The sequence below is a fragment of the Phalacrocorax aristotelis genome, chromosome 5 (genome assembly GCF_949628215.1).
Source record: "Phalacrocorax aristotelis chromosome 5, bGulAri2.1, whole genome shotgun sequence".
NCBI classification, from domain to species: Eukaryota; Metazoa; Chordata; class Aves; order Suliformes; family Phalacrocoracidae; genus Phalacrocorax; species Phalacrocorax aristotelis.
In genome coordinates, this window is record NC_134280.1 from 23,874,421 (window position 1) to 23,894,169 (window position 19,749).

General features: G+C 40.1%; 1 protein-coding gene across 3 annotated transcripts in view; it reads left to right on the top strand.

Annotated features, from left to right (window-relative positions):
- ITGA6 (integrin subunit alpha 6) overlaps nt 1–19,749 on the top strand; it is a 46,720-nt gene that overhangs the window by 19,601 nt on the left and 7,370 nt on the right. For 2 of the 3 annotated variants that reach the window (XM_075093459.1, XM_075093458.1), the window contains exons 2-20: nt 1,972–2,099; nt 2,488–2,567; nt 4,364–4,619; nt 6,126–6,257; nt 8,614–8,824; nt 9,434–9,627; nt 9,765–9,853; nt 10,361–10,488; nt 12,227–12,322; nt 12,826–12,887; nt 14,218–14,375; nt 15,269–15,424; nt 16,143–16,258; nt 17,135–17,324; nt 17,409–17,492; nt 17,694–17,773; nt 17,923–18,000; nt 18,103–18,205; nt 19,321–19,494. In XM_075093459.1, coding sequence (XP_074949560.1) covers nt 1,972–2,099; nt 2,488–2,567; nt 4,364–4,619; nt 6,126–6,257; nt 8,614–8,824; nt 9,434–9,627; nt 9,765–9,853; nt 10,361–10,488; nt 12,227–12,322; nt 12,826–12,887; nt 14,218–14,375; nt 15,269–15,424; nt 16,143–16,258; nt 17,135–17,324; nt 17,409–17,492; nt 17,694–17,773; nt 17,923–18,000; nt 18,103–18,205; nt 19,321–19,494 — 2,515 coding nt within the window. Of the gene's footprint in view, nt 1–1,971; nt 2,100–2,487; nt 2,568–4,363; nt 4,620–6,125; nt 6,258–7,504; nt 7,622–8,613; nt 8,825–9,433; nt 9,628–9,764; nt 9,854–10,360; nt 10,489–12,226; nt 12,323–12,825; nt 12,888–14,217; nt 14,376–15,268; nt 15,425–16,142; nt 16,259–17,134; nt 17,325–17,408; nt 17,493–17,693; nt 17,774–17,922; nt 18,001–18,102; nt 18,206–19,320; nt 19,495–19,749 lie in introns of all 3 variants that reach the window. The other variant, XM_075093460.1, reaches the window with a different exon arrangement.

The following is a 19,749-nucleotide window of genomic DNA, read 5'->3' on the forward strand; positions in this document are numbered from 1 at the left end:
AATACTACTCCAAAAAACCACCACTTCCCAGCCCTTCCCCCAAAAAACCAAACCAAACCAAACTCATCAGTCTTTTCCTGGGGGATAACAGAACTGAGGAAAAAGTGTATATCTTCCTGCCTTAGGAATAGCTCAGAAACAGACACTTTGCAAAAGAATTACTCTAAGACATGAGAGTTAAATGCACTGTTGCCAAAATTAGAAAATGAAGTTGTTAATGGCCTTTCTGAAAGCATGGTGCTTAGATTACAAACTCTTGTGATGACTGCTATGTTTCTGAAAAAATCTTTGAAAAAGATGCCAGACATATGTAGGGGGAAAAGAAGGAAACACTTTAAACCAAAACCCACCCACACTGTGTGTCCTGATTTTGTGTGTCAGGTGAAAGCAAATATTTTACCTGAAGGTTTCACCATTCAGGGGGTTACCTTCATAAGGACAAATTCTGGATTGTGGGAGAATTTATTTCCATAAAAGTGGTCAAAACTTTGCTGTTCCACAATACAGGTGTAATTTTCTGTTTTAAAAAAGTGTGTTTTCTCATAATAAATTTCATTTTGTGTCTCATTACTTCAGTGACATTGAATAAATGTTTTCTTAATAACAAAGGGTATGTATTGATCTTAACTGATCCAGTCTTAACTGTTAGACATGAATAAAAGTGAGTCTCTTTTTTTTTTTAAGAAAAGCATTCTGAGGGACAGCAGTGTGCTTTGTCCCACTGCCGCTTTAAAGCATGCAGAAAAGCTTTTCTCTCATGAGCAAAACTCTATAGCTGAAACTTTAAAGAGGGTCTGAGGTCCTCTTTGAGCCTGTGGATCCAGCTATAGTCCCAGCTTTGCCCTCCTTGACACTGTAATGTTAGGGATCTCTTCTTTGAAATGTTTTGTATCAAGGTCAGGAAACACATGGAGTCTGGTTCGGCATCCATCCATCCATCCGTCCTTCATACCTGCTGTCTTGCACCAATCGACACACTGTTCCCTTGGTCTCAGTTTTTCAGCAGAGCATGATGTTTCTTGTTTTTTCCACAGACTGTTGCATATGGGTTGTTACTAGTTTCACTTAGCAGCCTGAGAGGCAGCTGTGCTTTGTGTGTGTGACACTTCAAAGAAAACTAGACGTAAGAATTTTTTTGGCTGAAACCCCTTGTTTTGCAAGTAAATATGTCTACTGGTGATGTCGTGATAATACTCATGGGGGACAGTCATTACAGGACGAAAATTTGCTTTATTCAGTTTTTAAAGTAAGAACATTTGGTTACCAGAACAGTGTCTAAGGAGGGCTTGTTAGAGTGGCCTTTTTATAGGAGAAATAAGTCCTCTGTGGGAATGGCCAGTTCTTGATGGGAGATTTTTTTGGAGAAAAACCTTTTGGGCTTCAAAATGGAGTATCAGGCCAAAGGAGCGGAGAGAGGGAGTACATGTTTGCACAGAGCCTGGAATAGTTCAGTGAACGCTTGCTTGAGCCAGGAGGGATCTTGCATTGCTTCACAGGTTGCGGATATTAAGGTGCCCATAAATTCAGCTGACCAGCGGCACAGGACTGGCATAAAACTAGAAGGCAGCACTTGTATTCACTGTTTTGGGTGTTTGTGGTCATTTTATTAACAATACTTTTCCCATTCTTATGAAAAATTTCTAGTAAGGCAAAAAATACCCCACTTGACTGCCAGACACCTACTTTTTATTTCTATCAACCACCCTCAGTGAACATTGCAGCAATAATAGCAGTACGGTAGCAATACATTTACTGGCTTGCAGGTCCCGTAACTGCAGAACTATTACTGCTTTACAGGCTCCCCCTCCTCTTTTTAGGGAACAGTGCTGTGATGTAGGTTTTTATCCATCTTCAAATGTTTGCATGTCAAACCTCCAGCAACATGGTGAAAACACTTCCTGATTCTGTTGCCTTCATTTTTTCTAATATTAGCCCTGTAGATCCCTTGAAATGATTTCTTTTTCCGTGCAGATTGCTGGTTGGAGCTCCTCGGGATAAGGCCTTTCCATCCCAACAAGCCAACAGAACAGGAGGGCTGTACAGCTGTGACATCACGTCTCCAAATACACGCTGCACACGTGTCATATTTGATGAGGAAAGTAAGTTTTTCAGTGCTTTGTTTTGGATTGAAACAACTGTCTGATTTTTCTTTTTTGATGTGGTCCTTTCTAAAGGCTGTGTATCAGACAGTTGCTTCTGTGGATTTATACATAACAGAATAAGCTGTAGGTTAATTGCTAAGATAGCATGAGATACTTAAATCTTGGTAAATTTGGATGGTTTTACTCTTTTTTGAACTGATGTAACATGAAATAGTATGCTAGAAGTGTTTAATAAAATGGGTGTTGTCAGTCATAAAATGTACAGACGCCGCCACCTGCAGACTGTCTCATGTACTGTATGAAGTGCCTGTCCTGACAGGGACTTGAAAAAAACAAAAAAGTAGTTAATTGTTAATATTTGAAGCTGTGTTATGATGCTCTGCAGCTGACCCGAAGACGGAGAGTAAAGAAGACCAATGGATGGGTGTAACTGTCCAAAGTCAGGGGCCAGGAGGAAATGTGGTGGTAAGTCTAAAGGACTAACTTGTAAAGACATTTTGGGTCTATGGTAAATGTTCTGAATGGTCTGTGTTTCTATGCAGATTTCTGAAAGGTAACTTTCCGACGTTTACTTCTGTGATTTCTTGTAAGTAAGGACATAAATGTCTCCCTAGCAAAGGAAGACACTTGAGATTGTAAAAGCTTTAAATTATTTTTTACGTGTGAGTTAGCCTTTCTTTATAACCTTTGTAACAGTCTGGGATGGACAGTTCATTTTCAGGGTCTTCACTTATTTTTTTGTTATACACATTGTTTCTTTTAAACACCACTGGCTACACAAATAGGGAAAAAGTGTGATAAGGTTGTAAACAGAGCAGGGTATCATCAGCCTGTTTTCTAAGATGATCAGCCTCACTTTAACTTTTGTCAGGGACTCTGGCTGAGTTGCTCCTATGGATTAATGTGGCCGTTGCACTGCAGTAAGACTACTAGCTATTCTTCATTTTATACAACGCAGAGAGAAAAATCTTCCAGGAGTTACCAGAAAGCATTACGTTTTTAGCTCTTTCTCAGTTAAATAAACACCTCATGGTGCTATAGGATACCAGCTACATCATAAAATGGGTGTGCGGTGAAGCTTCCCCATCTCGTATTTTTGCAGGTTAATGTTGCTGCCTCCAAAACTGGAAGCAGGTGACTTCAGGGTGTGACTCTCGAGTTATTTAAGGTTATAGAGGCAGTAATAAATTGCTTCAGTCTGCCTCAGAACCCAAAGGGAGGAAGAACAGATGGAAAGAGTCCTGCTCATTGAATAATTAATCATCAGCTAATGCCATCTTGTCTTTTCTGAGAAGGAACTTTTATTTGCAAGTGATAAGTGGGAAATGCACTTATTAGATGAGGTGTGGTCAGCCTGAAGGTCACTGTGCAGCGGGGTGGTGCTGCAGTGCTCTGTGTGTGGAGCAGCTGGGTGTTTGCTTAGTATTTAAGCTTTGATAGAAACCATAGAGAAGGCACGTTAGCTGAGAAACCTGGCTTGCTTGTGCTCTTTGCACACCTAGTACATCTGGTTCTGCACAAAACACTGCTGGTATGATTGTTCCACCTCTCTTTACAATGGTTTGGTGGTTGCACCACTTAACCCAGTGGCTATTCATCCTTTGTGTTAAATAGACTAGAATTCTGTTCCCAGGTGAACAGTCTGAAAGGTTAATGAACAGGCTGTGCCGAGTGCTGCTGCTCTGTCCCAATGAGAGTTGTCCCATAAGTGGGACAGTAGGAATGGAACAACTTTACTCCCATCCCCTTCACTGGAAAAGCTTCCAGCCTCTGCTTTGTGATGCTTTTCTGGAAGGGTTGCGTTCTGAATAGTCTCATATAGATGGTAGTTGAACCAGTGTCTCGTGTCCTGCACAAGTGTGTGAGTCATTTAACTCTGACAGCTGTGGGGAAACACAGCCACTTCCTCCTTCAGGACAGATAGGGTGGTTCTCTTCTCAGCTCTTGAAAGAGAGGGATTAGGTGTCAGGGAAGGCTTTGGGGCTAAATACCCTAAACCCCAGAGAGAAGAGGGATTGAACAGTGTGGCTGCCTTTGCCTGTGAAGCTGGTTGCTCTGACTGGTATCCATTGATGCCCAACTTTTCCCATACATTGCCCACAGGGAACAGGGGGCTCTCTCTGCACTGCAACATGATTGTGTCTACAAGGTGACTGACTGACAGCATTGCTAGCATGAAGTGTTGCTAAAGGAGACCAGCCTTTGATGATTTGCATACAAACATGCAGAAAGCATCACTTACTGTTTCTTCTATCTTGCAGACATGTGCACATCGCTATGAGAAAAGGCAGTATGTAAACACAGCGCAGGAAACCCGGGATATTGTTGGAAGGTGCTATGTGCTGAGCCAGGATCTCACTATTAAGGATGATATGGATAATGGAGTATGGAGTTTTTGTGATGGTCGTTTAAGAGGCCATGAGAAATTTGGTTCCTGTCAGCAAGGTGTTGCTGCTACTTTTACTAAAGACTATCATTATATTGTATTTGGTGCCCCAGGCACTTACAATTGGAAAGGTACGATCTGGCTTCCTTCCTGCCTACCCCTCCCGTTCCCTCTCGGATTGCTCACAAGGGCTGCATCCTAAGCTTTAATTTTTTTGTTTGTTTGTTGGGGGAGGGGGTAATAGGGATCTAATGTTTTTACCCTGTTTTCACAAAATGCTCCTGTATCAAAAGTATTTACTGAAGTTCCTTTAAATGTCTTTGAGGGAGTACTTATGAATGGATAATGGAACTTTGCACACATGTACAGCAAATTTTTCCTTTGTTAGTCTTAATCTTATGGTGGGACTGAGTGCTTGCTTTGAGACTTCCACACGGGAACAAATTACTGAATTACTTTAAAGTTGTTTGACCAACCTTTTTTCCTGCATTTGAGCAAATGTTAGATAGCTGCACTGGGATCTTTGTTTATCCTGCAGTATTCTCCACTTCATTCTTTGTGAAGTCTGTGGAAAGCAGTACTTCCCAAATGAAATACTGGATGATTGCAGGAAGATAACTGAACAAAGCAATACTACATGTATTCATATCTAAATCCATGGGTATCCACGCAAAATGCCATGGGTAATCTGTCTGACTAAGAGCCAAGTATGCTGTATCATCTAGGAGATATTCCAAAACTTATGGGAAAAAACCCCTGTAGATTTTCTCCATTAGTTTAGATTGAGAAACATCTAAATGGCCAGCTCTGTCTCTTTTCTTAATATGATTTTTCCTGTCGCACTTCATTACACGAACAGCTGTAAATACTTCCCTCTTTAGAACATCTGATCCTCGAACTATTACATTTTTTCCCCTCGTACACCTGTGCCTGCCATATGAACCATGCAAAATCTTTGAGTTAAGCTCTGGCACAAGGTGTACTTTAGTGAAAACTTAATCTTCCACGTATCTGTCAACAAAATCTGACCAAGCTGAAACAGCATATTGAGTTCAGTCACTGATTTACTTTAATTGCAGAGAAGGGCTATGACAGTATCTGAGTCATAAGAGCACTCTTTTGTATCACGGAAAAACGTGTTTGTCTTGCCAAACTGTTAAATATGCCTGTTGATAAATGGACGCACACATTTTATTGAACAATAGCTCTTTTCCTCTTAAATAGTGTTTTCGAAATATTATCACCAGTGTTTGTCATAGCGGAACAGTAAATTTTTTTTTTATATTCGTGTGTACTTACCTCCCTTTTAAGAGAGTCTTTATGAGGTTAAGAACTGTGGGATGAGGGTGGTTCCCGACCAAGCTGGTTCCCTGTTTTTCTTGAGAGTTTTCTTAGTATCCCATGTTTTCCAGATCATTGCATGGCCTCTCTGTAGAGCGGCATGAGAGTCTGGCACACAGATAGAACTTAGAAGCTCATTGCCTTTGGAAGATGCTTTCAAACACTATTCTGTTTGTCCCATTTAAACAGCAGTCACTCTCTCATTCATTGTAATTAATGTTAGTTGGGAACCATTTATCTGTTATTTTTCTCCTTTACCATTCATTTGCTTTTATTTTATCATTTCATTTCTTCAGGGGTGGTTCGTGCAGAGCAAAAGAACCAGACATTTTATGATCTGGGTATCTTTGATGATGGGCCTTACGAAGTTGGTGATGAGACCCGCCGAGATAAGAATCTAGTTCCTGTTCCAGCTAACAGTTACTTAGGTAGGATTAAGTACATGTGGTAAATCTCTTCAGGCTTCCTAAACATTTGTGATCCCTGCCTGGGGCAGTGGTATGAAATGGGAGCAGAAAATCCTTCATTTGTGGACCCTGTAACAGGTTAACCATTTTGGATAATTGACATCTTGCTCTGCGTTTATGGGCCAGTTTTAAGTGTAAGATGATACTCTGCTGAGGTGCCTAGAAGAGCAGCTCATGTAATGAGAGGTTTAAGAGCTGAGCTGAGGACCTACGGATTCTCAGGGAGTGATTATAATCACTCTCACGGTAAGTACGGTGTATGGATCTGTAGTTCTTAGTCACAAGGTCTCTGCCACGTGGTATCAGCAGGTTTATAAAAATCTGAGTTTCTGGATGTAACTGTTAATGCTGCAGTTTCTCTCACCTGGTAGGTGAGCGCAATTTTTTTATTATTCCAGTTTTTTAAACTCCAGTGGCCTTTTTACAGGCCTTTAAAATACCATGAGTAGTGTTTATATTTTAAGTGCGTTGCAGGAGGTGAGTCTCCTGCACTTTGTGCATGCACGAAAGCAGAAATATGTCCTTAGGCCAGTGGATGTTACCGTACACCAGTGAGATATGGTGGTGCAGAGAAAAGGCTATGCTGCGTTTTTGGAAAGGCCTCAAGTGTCAAGTGTAAAGTGTAAAGAACCTTTCTGTTCTAGTGCAGATTTATTTCTGGGGTGTATCGATCCACTGCTTTTGGCATATGCAACAAATACAATTTTGGTAAATTGAAACTGGAATTTCTGTGTGAGTGGTAGAAAGCTGAACAGGTGGGAAGGGCATTGCTAGTATAAAAGGTAAAGCAAGTCAAGAAAAGAGCCAACGTAGAGCTACATATCTGTTAGGAGAAACAGAACACAAACACTTGATAAATACCAGCAGTAATTACTGGGGGTGGGGGAAAAAAAATCCTAAGAGTGTACATTAGAAAGATAAGCTGACAGCCTCTTCTGGTGAAATAAGAATTGGGAAGGTGAGTGTGCTGCGGAGGTGTCTTTTGCTGTGAACAGAGTAATACTGACTTTTTACAGTTTCACAACAAATGCGTTTATCTCCTAAATGTAAATGCTGCCTTTGGTTTGTCACAACCAGAACCACTTCTGGCCAAGCCTGCTGCCCACTCGCATTGCTCTTCCCTCTGTTTAGCCAGTAAATAAACATGGTTAGAGCTGCTTTGCTTAACTACTATTTCTTTCTCTTCAATCTTTCACTCGTGTTTACAGGTCTTCTATTTTTGACAGCTGTATCTGATACTCATCCAGATCAGTTTGTGTACAAAACGATGCCTCCCGGCATGCAGGTGGACAAACCAGTGGATGTAATGATGAATAGCTACTTAGGTTTGTGACCACCTGAGGTGGCAGCATCTGGTCAGACATAATCTCCAGACCTTTGATACGATCATCCTGCCTCCATCCTCCCTCATCTCGAATACATTGCAAGTAAAAGCATGTGAAAACAGGGATTCAGCTGGAGAGTAGCTTGCAAAATAATACGGCTTCAGAGGAACACTGATTTATCATGCATTTCTCCGATCCCTCTCATCCCTCCCCTAGATGGGACTCCCTGAGTTTTTCTGAAACTGTCTCATTGTGAATTGCTGTAATTGAGAATTTTCATAGTGGTGGTGAAGTGTTGCAGAAGGGAGATTTCTGTCTGCCGGGTAGTATCTTTCTTCCTTGCAGTGTCTGTAATTTTCTGCTTCGGCCTTTATTAGGTATGTTGGTATATGCAGCATATTCTTTTAACTCAGTTTGTCATGTTTTTTAAAACATGTTGGCTTTTATAAAGAATACGTAAGACTAAATTCATTTGAATGTGACCTTTAGGACTGCATTAAATCAAAACTGCCTATTTCACCACTACTGTGGAAGGTGATTCTCAAATACTGGATACGTCATTCATGTACGACACCGTGCTTGTGCCGTATGCTTTGCATGTGTGCGATAGAATGACACTGGCTTGCACTTACGAAGTTTTACTGTGATGTTGCCAGAGGTGAAATACTCGAGCTATATTCAAGTGGTAAGGTGTAGTCATTTCTAAGCAGGTACGTTTGAAAATGATGTTGTATTCAGTGTCCGTGAAAAACAGATCTGAGCGAGCAATGAAATGTTTTGTGGGGAAATACTTATATCTAATATATGGAGGAGTGTAGGCTTGTAAACATGCATTCACCAGCCCAAACAGAAATGGAGAATTCCCAGTACGTCATACTCTGTTATAGACAAAACTCCTATTCAACATACCACTTCAATATAGTAGGGGAATTTATTTTCCCTATTAACGTTACAAGCTGTTTGTTTATATTTTATTTGTTTCTCTGTTAAAGGTTTCTCTCTGGACTCTGGTAAAGGCATCGTCTCCCAAGATGAGATGACTTTTGTGTCCGGTGCCCCAAGAGCCAACCACAGCGGAGCAGTTGTTTTACTGAAGAAAGAGAAAAATCAGAGAGCACTTTCACTCGAGCACATGTTTGAAGGAGAAGGACTGGCCTCTTCTTTTGGCTATGATGTTGCTGTTGTGGATCTCAACAGTGACGGGTATGGCCCTGGTTCGCTCCCGCTGCCTGTGTCAGGAGGGATGGCGATCTGGTTCAATTCTGCTTTGGTTTTCCCATTAGAAATACAAAGAGTGACACATCCCGTCTTCCATGTTTTGCTGGAGGAAACGGCGACCATCTCGGAGAACCAGTCAGGACACAGTTTACATTTCTAATTATAGAAAAAAGTTTATTTAAATTTAAACAATTAGTGCAAACAAAGAAGAAACAGATCTCCTAGGGCACTGGTTGAGGCACCACCCCTGGAGGTATTTAAAAGACATGTAGACGTGGCGCTTAGGGACTTGGTTAGTGGTGGGCTTGGCAGTGCTGGATTAACGGTTGGACTCGATGATCTTAAAGGTCTTTTCCAACCTGAATGGTTCTATGATTCTATACCCAAAGCAGACGCTAGAAGATCCTTGATTGTCCCAAAGGAAATACAATCAGCCCTTAGTATCAGTGGGGCTGCTCTTGCTCAACTGGTTTAATGTACTTTTTGTTCAGCGGCTCTTTGGGTAACTGACCTTGACACCACTGTCCTATCAGTTGTTTATCACAGTTCTTCTGTAAAAGCACTGTTTTTATTTTTTTGTTCTTTAATTCTAAGATGGCAAGACATTGTTGTTGGAGCCCCACAGTATTTTGACAGAAGTGGAGACATTGGTGGTGCTGTGTACGTCTACATTAACCAGCAAGGCAAATGGGAAGGAGTAAAACCTGTTCGCCTAAATGGAACTGCTGACTCCATGTTTGGTCTTGTAGTTGAAAATGTTGGTGACGTTAATCAGGATGGATATCCAGGTGAGTGAAAAACGATTACAGTTACAATGTATGTGACCTTTTTGCTTATGCCAGAGTTGGAACGCCTTACCCTTATCATGACAGCAAGCTGCAGAAAGAGTAAGAATGATTTTAGTGTTGCAACTTATTTTCAACAGATATTGCAGTAGGGGCTCCATATGATGGTTCTGGCAAAGTATACATTTATCATGGATCCAAGAATGGAATAAATACAAAACCAGCACAGGTAATAAAATAACCTTTACTGTATATAATTAGTCTTGTAAAAAAGTTTTGTTTTTTTGAAAGAAATTTGGGGATTTGAAAGTAATTAGTGTCTGCATTTTCTTTTTCACTACTACTATGTCACTTTCTTTTTTAATAGAAAATGTTTATGCCTTTTTCTTTTTTCTTGAGGACCACTGTGTTCAGTCTGCAGGGTGAGAATGGAACTTGATTACACTTCCTAGAATACTGTTAGCATACTTCTGGAATACTTTTCAGTTTCAAGTGCCTATCCTGCATAAATGCTATAAATAAAGATAAGCTAGGCAACATCACTATGCAAAACAGTAATTTGTGGTACTCATTGCTATTGCAAAGTAACTTCTTGAAAGAAAAGCAAATCAATTTCCTTGTGTCTCCCCTTTTTTTTATTTTTTCCTGGCCATTAAGACAGCGATGTTCATTTGTTACTTATTTCACTTTTACAGCTTTTAAATATTTGAATTCCCTCAATCTGTTTGCTCTTTAGATTCTCGATGGTGAAGAAACAGGCATCCGTTTCTTTGGTTACTCTGTTGCTGGAAACATGGACCTGGATAAAAATTCCTACCCTGATATTGCTGTTGGTTCCCTTTCAGATTCTATATTTGTGTTCAGGTATTATATACAGAACTGTAACTAATTACACCAAGGTTTTGTTTTTAGTTTTTTAAAAACAAACTGCTTAGAAGTAGCAAAAGCTGTTTGGCTGTAGTGTATTTTTCCTTCTAGAAGTTGGAAATTTGGGGCAGGGGGAGGAATCCATAAATTGGTTTGTTAGTTTATCCCCCTCTTCTCACCGAGAAGCTGCCTGACTTCAGTGCAGGGTAAGGGGGTGACCGTGGGCAGTTACCGTGGGGCGCTGATGTGTGTGGTATATTTGTACCCGAGCTTTGCCCTGTGGTAATTTACTTGGCTGCCTGTGTCCTTTGATGAAGTGTGATAAGTAATTCTTTTGCCTTAAGAAAGAAGTTAACTGATATATTTGCTAGAGCTTTTGTCTGCTGCTGTTATATAAATCTAACCCTCCTTTATTCAAGATAGAACAAAACAAAACCCCTCTCTTGTAGCTGGGGATCCAAAAGCAGTGAGGCATACAGCCTTGCTGAGGTTGCAGTGCGGTGAATGAAATAGCTGTGAGGAAGCCCTGCAGATGGGATCCTTCTGGGTTCCTGTAGCACATGCTTTAATTAGGGATGAGCTCACAGTCTTTTCCAGACCTCTGCTTTTTTTCCAGTTTAATGTACTGTTAAGTTGAATCACTAATATCACTAAGTAATGAGCAGGAAGAGGACTGTCTTCTCATCAGAGCTGTGAATGCTGCATCAAGTTCAGGTCTTTGGTGGTTGCTGTCAGGTCCCAAAAGAGGAGGAGCAGGAACTCCAAAACTGGTTATCTCAGTCTTGGGGATGAAAATAACTCTACCTTTCAGTCAGAATGACCTTTCCTACAATTTTTTGATGATCCCATCTCTAAGGTGAATAGTATCTGTGTACATAATTGGAAATTTTTTAAATACACTGAAACAGCACCCAACAAAAGCAACAAATTTTATTTGTGGAAGAGAACAGAGTAGGTGGAATGGGAGTCAGTTAGATTATTATGTGTTCTGCTTACTGAAAAGGAGCTTTAATCATTTGCTGATAAGGGCAGTAGAAAAAACTTTTACAAAGGTGAGAATGAAAACCTTTATGGTGAAAGGGGCAGCCCAGTTAAAAGAGATCTGCTAGAAAAGGAGGAGGTGGCTTACTGGACATTTTAAACAACCCTCAGATGCTTTGACAAGAGCGGGGATCAGCTCATTCATTTGTTCATGTGAACTGTCTTTTCTTGTCCCTTCTGAAAAGGGAGAAAGGAAAAGTTGTCGGGCTGAATTATGGTTACAGCCTACACGCAGACGAGTCAGGAAATGAAAACATCGTTTCCCACAGCCACCCAGGCTCCACATTAAAGCTGTTGTGAACATTAATCTGCATGAACTTTAGTACCTGCAGTTGTTCACAGGGCCTGAATTACCATCCGGGTGGGAACCGTCACTTTGAATTTTCTGGGTTTTTTTAATATGTATATAAAATGACAACCACAATATCACATTAATGGACCCTGCTTCCCTGCCAGGCATTTAATACAACTGTAGTCGTTCTTCTGACTTGCTTTGCTTAGCTTTAAGTAGCTTTCTTTTGTTTTCTAACCATTATCAAAGCCGAACTCTGTGTTTCTTGGGGTATCTTTGTGGCAAATCAGTGCAGGCATGGAGGGCATCTGGGATTCACAGGAATTATTTAATTAATTTTAACAGAAACTTTTCTTTCTTTTACCTCTATCTTTTTGTTCCCAATTTTTCCCCCAAATGAAGATCTCGGCCTGTGATAAGCATTAGGAAAAGCATTACAGTGCAGCCTGACAGAATTGATCTAAAGAAAAAGAACCCTGAGGACCCCAGTGAAATATGGTAAATTTAAAAAAAAGTATTAGAAGCCTTGGTGTATTGAGTTTTCTGTTGTTAAAATTTGCTCAGTCAGTGATGATGTTAAAGTGAAGGGATATGACAGTCATGCAGATTAAGCAAAGGTACCTACATGTGATCATTTTGACTTCCTGAATGTGCTGACGACAGTGCTAAAGGCAAGTGTGGAATTTTTTCCGTTCATAATGTCCATTTTTGAAAATGAATGTCACTTTGCCACATAAGACTTCCAATGCTTACAAGCGTCTTAACTTGAACAGGTTTCTCATGAGTAGAGATGGAAGAGCAAATACCAGAAAATATTTTTTCTAATTATTAGCCATGTTTTCTTGCTTTGTAATTCAGTTTAGTAAGCAGCAAATTACTGTTCTAGGCTGAAAACCACAGTCATAAGACTGATAATATCAGTCAATGGACTATTAAAACTTCTCAGTTTGTTGGACCATGCCTTATTAAAGTTAATATTAATTTCTTGGCACTTTTTGCAGGATGGATGTGAAAGCGTGTTTTCAATATAGTGCAAACCCCAGTGATCTAAATCCAAGAATAAGTAAGTTTTCAAGATTAATATTTTTGATCTGTTTGTCACGTGGTTTGTTTTTTCTTTAGAGCGTATCATGGAAGAAGGGTACTCAAATTTTAGTGACTCATCTCAGACTGTGACTGTCAAATTTAAAATGTGACTTAATGCTCAGGTCAATCAGTTATTGCACTGTCTGTATTCAAAGTAACGCGTATTTAGAGTCATGCTGGTGTGTCAGGAGGTTCTGTGGATGACAGACTGACCTGAAGCCTTCTAGGTAATACAACTGCCAGTGAGCAAATGGCTGCCATACAGCCTCTCTAGGTTACTGCTGCTTTAGAACAGAGTTTTAAAAGCCCATTTGATATGTCATTAGTAAGCATTTCTTATTGGAGACTTACCCTATAAGACAGTGTTCTGTATTCATGAAAATGGTTTTGTGGAAATCAGTAACTGAAATAAAAAAATCTTTGAAGACTGTGCCATAAATGTAGTTAAAAATGTAAAGCAGTAGTTGCTCTTGTCTCCTGTTTCTTCTCTTGTAATAATGCTGCTGCTACTACACCTCAGAAAACTCTGCAGGATTTTGAGAGGAAATGAGAAGAATTTTAAGCCCAAAAGTCCTTCTCCTCCTGTGTTGTCTTCAGTTTCTTAGTTATTTGTAAAATCCGCAGGATGTGCTTGAATTAGGTCTTGGTCCTTCAACAGGTCAAGTGCTTCCAGCTCTCAGCGCGGCTTATGTGTGCCCGTCTGCACGCTCCCGAGGCCTAGCATGCTGGGTGCTGTTCCCAGCCCTGCAACACTGAATTAGCTCAGTGAATACAGAGATGATTAAAAGATGCCCAGAGTTCAGATCTATCAAAACATGCCTCAGCATACAAGTAGATACCTCTAGTCATGCTTTTGCTTTCAGTGTTAAAATTAACAGTGTACCCTCACCTCAAAATCCTGTTGGCGCTTACGTGCTGTTTGGGACAAAACAGAAATCAAGGACAGCCGAGTCAGAGTATTTACAACGTTTTGTACCTCAGCCCTCTACTGGCTCCACAGCAGCAATTACAGCTCCTCCAGCCAGCTCTGCATGCTGGTAGAGTAATGGGGTACTTCTGGAATAAAAGGATTTGGTTTAGAAGTTTCCTTTAGATACACGCATGGGACGCCTGGCCCTCAACTGGAGAGGGACAAAACTGACACATGGAGAAGTTTTGTAAAGAATGGAAAAGTTTTTGTGAAGCGCAGCACTGGCTGAAGCGGTCTTCTAGAATAATGTTGCAAGATCATACCTGGAGAAATTAAGGTTCTTTTCAATAAGGCAGGGGTTCTTTTTTATAGTAACCTACTTTATTTCTTCATACAGAGATCAACTATACATTTGAAGTGGAAAATGAGAGGAGGCAGTTAGGCCTGCCGTCTAGGGTACGGTTTAAAGACCACCTGTCTGATCAGTTTACTGCAAGTACAGTCCTAAGGGGGCAGAACTCAAATGAGTGTGTGAAAACCAAGCTTGTGCTGCAGGTAAGGCAGAGTATTTTATTTTTATTTGATTTAGATCCACTTAAAAGTATACTCTTTTTTTTAGCCTTGTGGTACCTTTGTATATAACTTAAAAGTCACACGCAATATAAAGCTTCAAAACTAAAAAACAACCGTAGTTAAGTAGTACCTTACTAGTCCCTGCACATATGTTGCTTCCTCATGTTGCCTTTCCTACAAAGTATGAATAAAAGTTGTAGCCAGCGCAGCATGCTCTGGAGGTCAATAGAGCCGAACTAATTCAGAACAACAGAGAGGGGATGAATGCCAAAAATGGAGAGCTGCTTCCAAAGAAGTGATTGTTACAGAATTCAACGGTGTGACTGACTCGGAAAAGGATTTTTTAGCACATGGGTTTCGGAGGGGATGAATGGGAAGGACAAGAACGCTTGGTATATGCTCTCTGACTTGACTGCTGCACTGGCCCTTAAAGGCAGTGTTGCTCCAGGAGCTGAACAAATTCTCTGTCTGTGGCTCAGAGGAATGAGCCAGCCTCCAAGGCTGCTTTTGACCACAGTAAATTAAAGAGCTTGAACTTAGGCAATAGGGAGAAGGTATGTTATTTTACTCTTGTAGTGTGAATTTCACTTGCCTGGGTTACCATCTGGTGTTCCTAGGAATTCCTAATGGTGAGAGAAATTATCAGATTGGGAAGCCAGGGGGAAAAAAGACAGTAGGGCTAGGCTCCTTATGTTCTTGTACATTGTTAGAAAATGCTGGGTTTCTATGTAGTGAATAGTTTTAATACTGCCAAATACTGCAGAAAAGATTTTGCTTTACTGCTTGTTCTAAAATGTGTGTCAAAAGCTAGTCTTTGTTTTGTTTTTTCTTCTCTGCACTGTACAGTAACTATGCCATTTGAAATATTTTAACAGGAAAAAATTAAAGATAAGCTACGCCCCATTCCGATATCAGTCAGTATTAAAATTGCTGGCCTGGAGTCTAACTCGCCGTCTGCCAGAAAAGAGAGAGCACTTCCAGAGCTTATACCAATTCTAAATTCAAATGAACCTGAAACAAAGACCACAAAAGTAAGCCTTTGATATCACATTTTCCCATAAAATTGCACTTTGATAAATCACTGAATTCTAAGGACTGTGGAAAGCTAAATTATGACCAAAGGAAATACCTGGGGTGGCACTGGACTTGTAATTACTGGCTTATATGTTACATTTTGTTATGAACTTGTTACAATATGTTATGATCTAGATCCTGTGTTTCTTTTCCAACAAAAGTGAAGTTGGTATAGCCAGTAGGTGTTTTTTCTCTCCCCAACAAGTTTAGGAGGAAGTGTACTTTTGATTAAAAATGGAAATCCATCTTCTGTGAACCCTTGTCCCATATCACAAAATAATTCTTCCGTGGTTAGGATGCTGTAACAGATGAGAGCTCTGCAGCAGTGACACAGGAGAGAAAGGGAATATCTTGGGTAAAAGATCTCATTTCCTCAACACTCACTGAAGAATTAACTTAAGGCTGTTTTTCCTCATTAGAAGTGTTCCTCTTGCTTAGAATTATCTAACTCTGCCTTTTAGTCACATTTGAAGTTCTAAATTATCAGCATCAAGGACTATGTTTCACAAAGAAATAAATCTCTTGACAGGCAGGAAGAGAGTCAGGTTAAAATCTTACTCTATCCAGGAAAGTGTCTCTGAGCTCTCTGTAGATGCTTTATGCAGTACACATCAGGCATCCTGTTTTAAGCTAGTATCACGCGGCATGCAGTAAAAGTGCTTTGGTTTTATTTAGGTGGAGTTCTTAAAAGAAGGTTGTGGAGAAGACAATGAATGTCACAGCAATCTGAAACTTCAGTACCGGTTTTGCACTAGAGAAGGAAATGAAGACAGGTTTACTTATTTGCCGATGTAAGCCTTGATTAACGCATTGCTAAAATTCAAATTATTAACAAGTGCTTAAAAGAACTTTTAGGAAAGGGTTTTGGGAGATCGAGCAGCTTTGTTTTGTTAGTCTGGTAAACACAGCCCTGTGCAGAAGTACTGATCTGACAGGGTGAGGAAGATGGGGGAGTGGGGATGAGCTTTGGAAGAAGAGAGGTGGTACAGAGTCAAATTGATACAAAGCGGCCTCTAACCCTTGGAGAAATGAGATTCAAAACCAGCCTTGCATTGTGTGTGCGCTGCTGTTAACTATTTTTGGGATGAAATTTGATTGTGAGTATGACAACATGATATACTATAGTAGCCTATAGAAGCAGTTACAGAGAAGTGAACAGAGAAACCAATACACCATAACAGGCACCTAACACCCCGCTGCATCCCTCCTCCCTGGAGGGCCAGTGAAATTAGGAAAGAGGTGTTAAAGAAAGAAAAGTGTGTTATTCTTCTGTCAACGGTCAAGTCACCGTTTGCAATGAGTGCCACAGTCTGACTCAGAAGCTAAACCTCATGTAGTTTACAAAAAAGCAGGTCAGTAGATCTATCCAGAGAAAATTAATCACTATTAAGCATGAGCCAGATGCAAGTGCGGGTTCAGAAATACTATAAACTCTTGGTTACTTGAGGGGTATGTCAGTCTGTTCTGTCCTGTTAGCTGCTGGCTACTTTCAGAGACAAAATACTGGCCTGGGAAACAAAAACCTATGACCATCCATGTGTTCATGGTCTTATAGTGATTCTACGCTAATTCAGGGAATTCTATTTGGGTGAACCATAGTAAGCAGCAAACGTTTCTATGCATTTGTTTTCCTAATGGACACAACCCTGTATCCTCTGTTTCTGTAGTGAAAATGGCATGCCAGTGCTTGTTCTGAAAGACCAGAAAGATATTGCCCTGGAAATAACAGTGACAAACAATCCATCTGATGCAAAAAATCCACAAAAAGATGGCGAAGACGCATATGAAGCTAAACTGATTGCAACTTTTCCAGACACTCTGATGTATTCTGCATTCAGGGAGATGAAGGGTTATCCTGTAAGTAGTTTTAAGAGAAGAGATATTAAAATATTGAAATATTTTCAACATGTTTTTACTTTTAATTGTATTCTGTTTAATCAGGAAAAACAGCTAACATGTGGTGCTAACCAAAATGGTTCTCAAGCAGAGTGTGAACTTGGAAATCCTTTCAAAAGAAATTCCAACGTAAGTTGCACCAATTTTGCTCAAGTTATAAAATCTGATTTATGACTGCAGCCGTCTGAAGTGTCTGTATGTCATAACGGGAAATTTGACTTGGATCTGTCTTTTCAGCTCTAGAACTTGATGGTGTATTTCTATAATACTACATATATTACTTTATTTTCCAAAAACGTTTACATGTTTCATGGATGTTTTCTTGTGTAGGTAACCTTTTATCTGATCTTGAGTACCACTAAAGTTAATGTTGATACAACAGACTTAGACATTGATCTGAAGTTGGAAACGTAAGTTTTCTTTGTGTGTGCATGCTATGTGTTTATATACAGTTGTGAACATTTCTAATTAATTTGTTCGATTCACGAAAGCAATTTAATAGTAAAGTGAAAACAGCTAAATTTGTAAAATAAACAGCATTGTTTCCTTTTCATTGTAGAACAAGCACTCAAGTTAATTCGACTCCAATTACAGCTCGTGCTAAAGTGGTTCTTGAATTGCTTTTATCACTCACTGGGTAAGCGTTGATAGCATAACAAATGGGGGGCTGGGGATGACAGTTTTGCTGCAGATGTCATTAAAATCTGATTATTCTTCTTCCCCACCCCCACCCGAACAGAGTTGCTAAGCCTTCTCAGGTGTATTTTGGAGGTAACATCGTTGGTGAGAGTGCTATGAAATCTGAAGATCATATTGGAAACCTCATAGAATATGAATTCAGAGTGAGTAATTTAGATTAATGCCAACAGCTGCTTTTAATCAAATGAACAGCTTCTCTCTTTATGCACAGGAATACTTGGAAGAGTTGCTGGATTTAAAATTGGCTTTTCTTGTCCCAAAATCCTGGCTTCCCAATCAGAATATGCAGTCTGAATATGCAGACTAGAGCTTCTTTAGGCCTTGATGTTTTGCGATTGTATTTTGAGGAAGTGGCCGGAGGCTGGCTGTACACTTGTTTTTCAGAGCAGTTCATGCATGTTCAGTTGTACAGCATAAAACCCCGCGCAGGTAGGGAGCAGAACTAAAACCCAGAACCCTAACTGCAGCAGGCCCAGGTGCCAGCCGATGCACACAGACAGCGAGCATGTGTACTTACTGCATGCAGGACTGAGCAGGCACAAGAAGACACTGTGGGAGCTACTTTGAACGTGTGGGTCTCTTGTCTTTGGTCTTCTGCCTAATTAGTAAATCAAGGAGAAGGCTGAGAGAGACCATTTTGGTTCTGTAAAAGCTCGGTTTACCAGCAAGAGTGTTGCTTTTTCTACATCATTAATGGAAGCCCTGCTGTCTTTGTAGGTAGCAGTTTGTCAGGATTAAAAGCCCATCTCTGTCAGTCCTTTACTTCCATCTGTACCTGTATGCATTAAGGTAGAAGCAGTCAGAAGATCTGTTTTAGAACTTGCTATCATCAACAGTAACACTACGAAAGCAAAAAATAGATTGGGAAACAACCTCCAGACTTACAAGAGCAAGAGCTGGTTATCTTTCTGTGTCAGAGTTCCTCATAAACTTGCAGTTTGCCTCCGTTATGTAACTGAACGATTTGTTAAATTGGAGTTGTTGGTCTCACATGAAGATAGAGTTGTAAAAATCAACAGCTTAAAGTTCATGTTAGGGAATTTTAATCCTTAGATGTTTAAACTCTGTGTATACTTGTTATCCAAGTGTGCTAGTTTCAGTGTATGCTTTGTCTTTATACTCTGTTTCAACTGTCGTTCTTTCGCTTTTAAATTTCCTGTTAGTTGGATGCTTAAAAGTTGCTCAAGTCAGTAACACTTTCGAGAAGAAAAATCCTTTAAAAAGTGTTTCACAGTTTAAAGAATGTTTGTTTTAACAGGTAACTAACTTGGGCAGACCACTGAAAACATTTGGTACCGCTTCCCTGGACATCCAATGGCCGAAAGAAATTAGTAATGGCAAATGGCTACTTTATTTGATGAAAATAGATTCCAAAGGCTTGGAAAAAGTCTCCTGTCAACCCCAGAATGAAATCAATAGTTTGCATGTTGCGGTATGTTACTGCCTTCTGTTCATGAATTAGTACAACATGAAAGCACTGCAGCATGTGATAGTTGGACATAAGAGCTTGCTTCCAGAAGGATTTGTTGTTGTTGTTGCTGTTGTTGTCTTAAGCAGCTCACAAGCACAATACATGAACAATGTATCAAGGGTTAAGCTTATTAGGAGACTTCATAACAGCTAATGAGGATAACACACCTAAGGATAGATGCTATGTCACGGTGACTGTTTTTGCAGTGGGCACTGT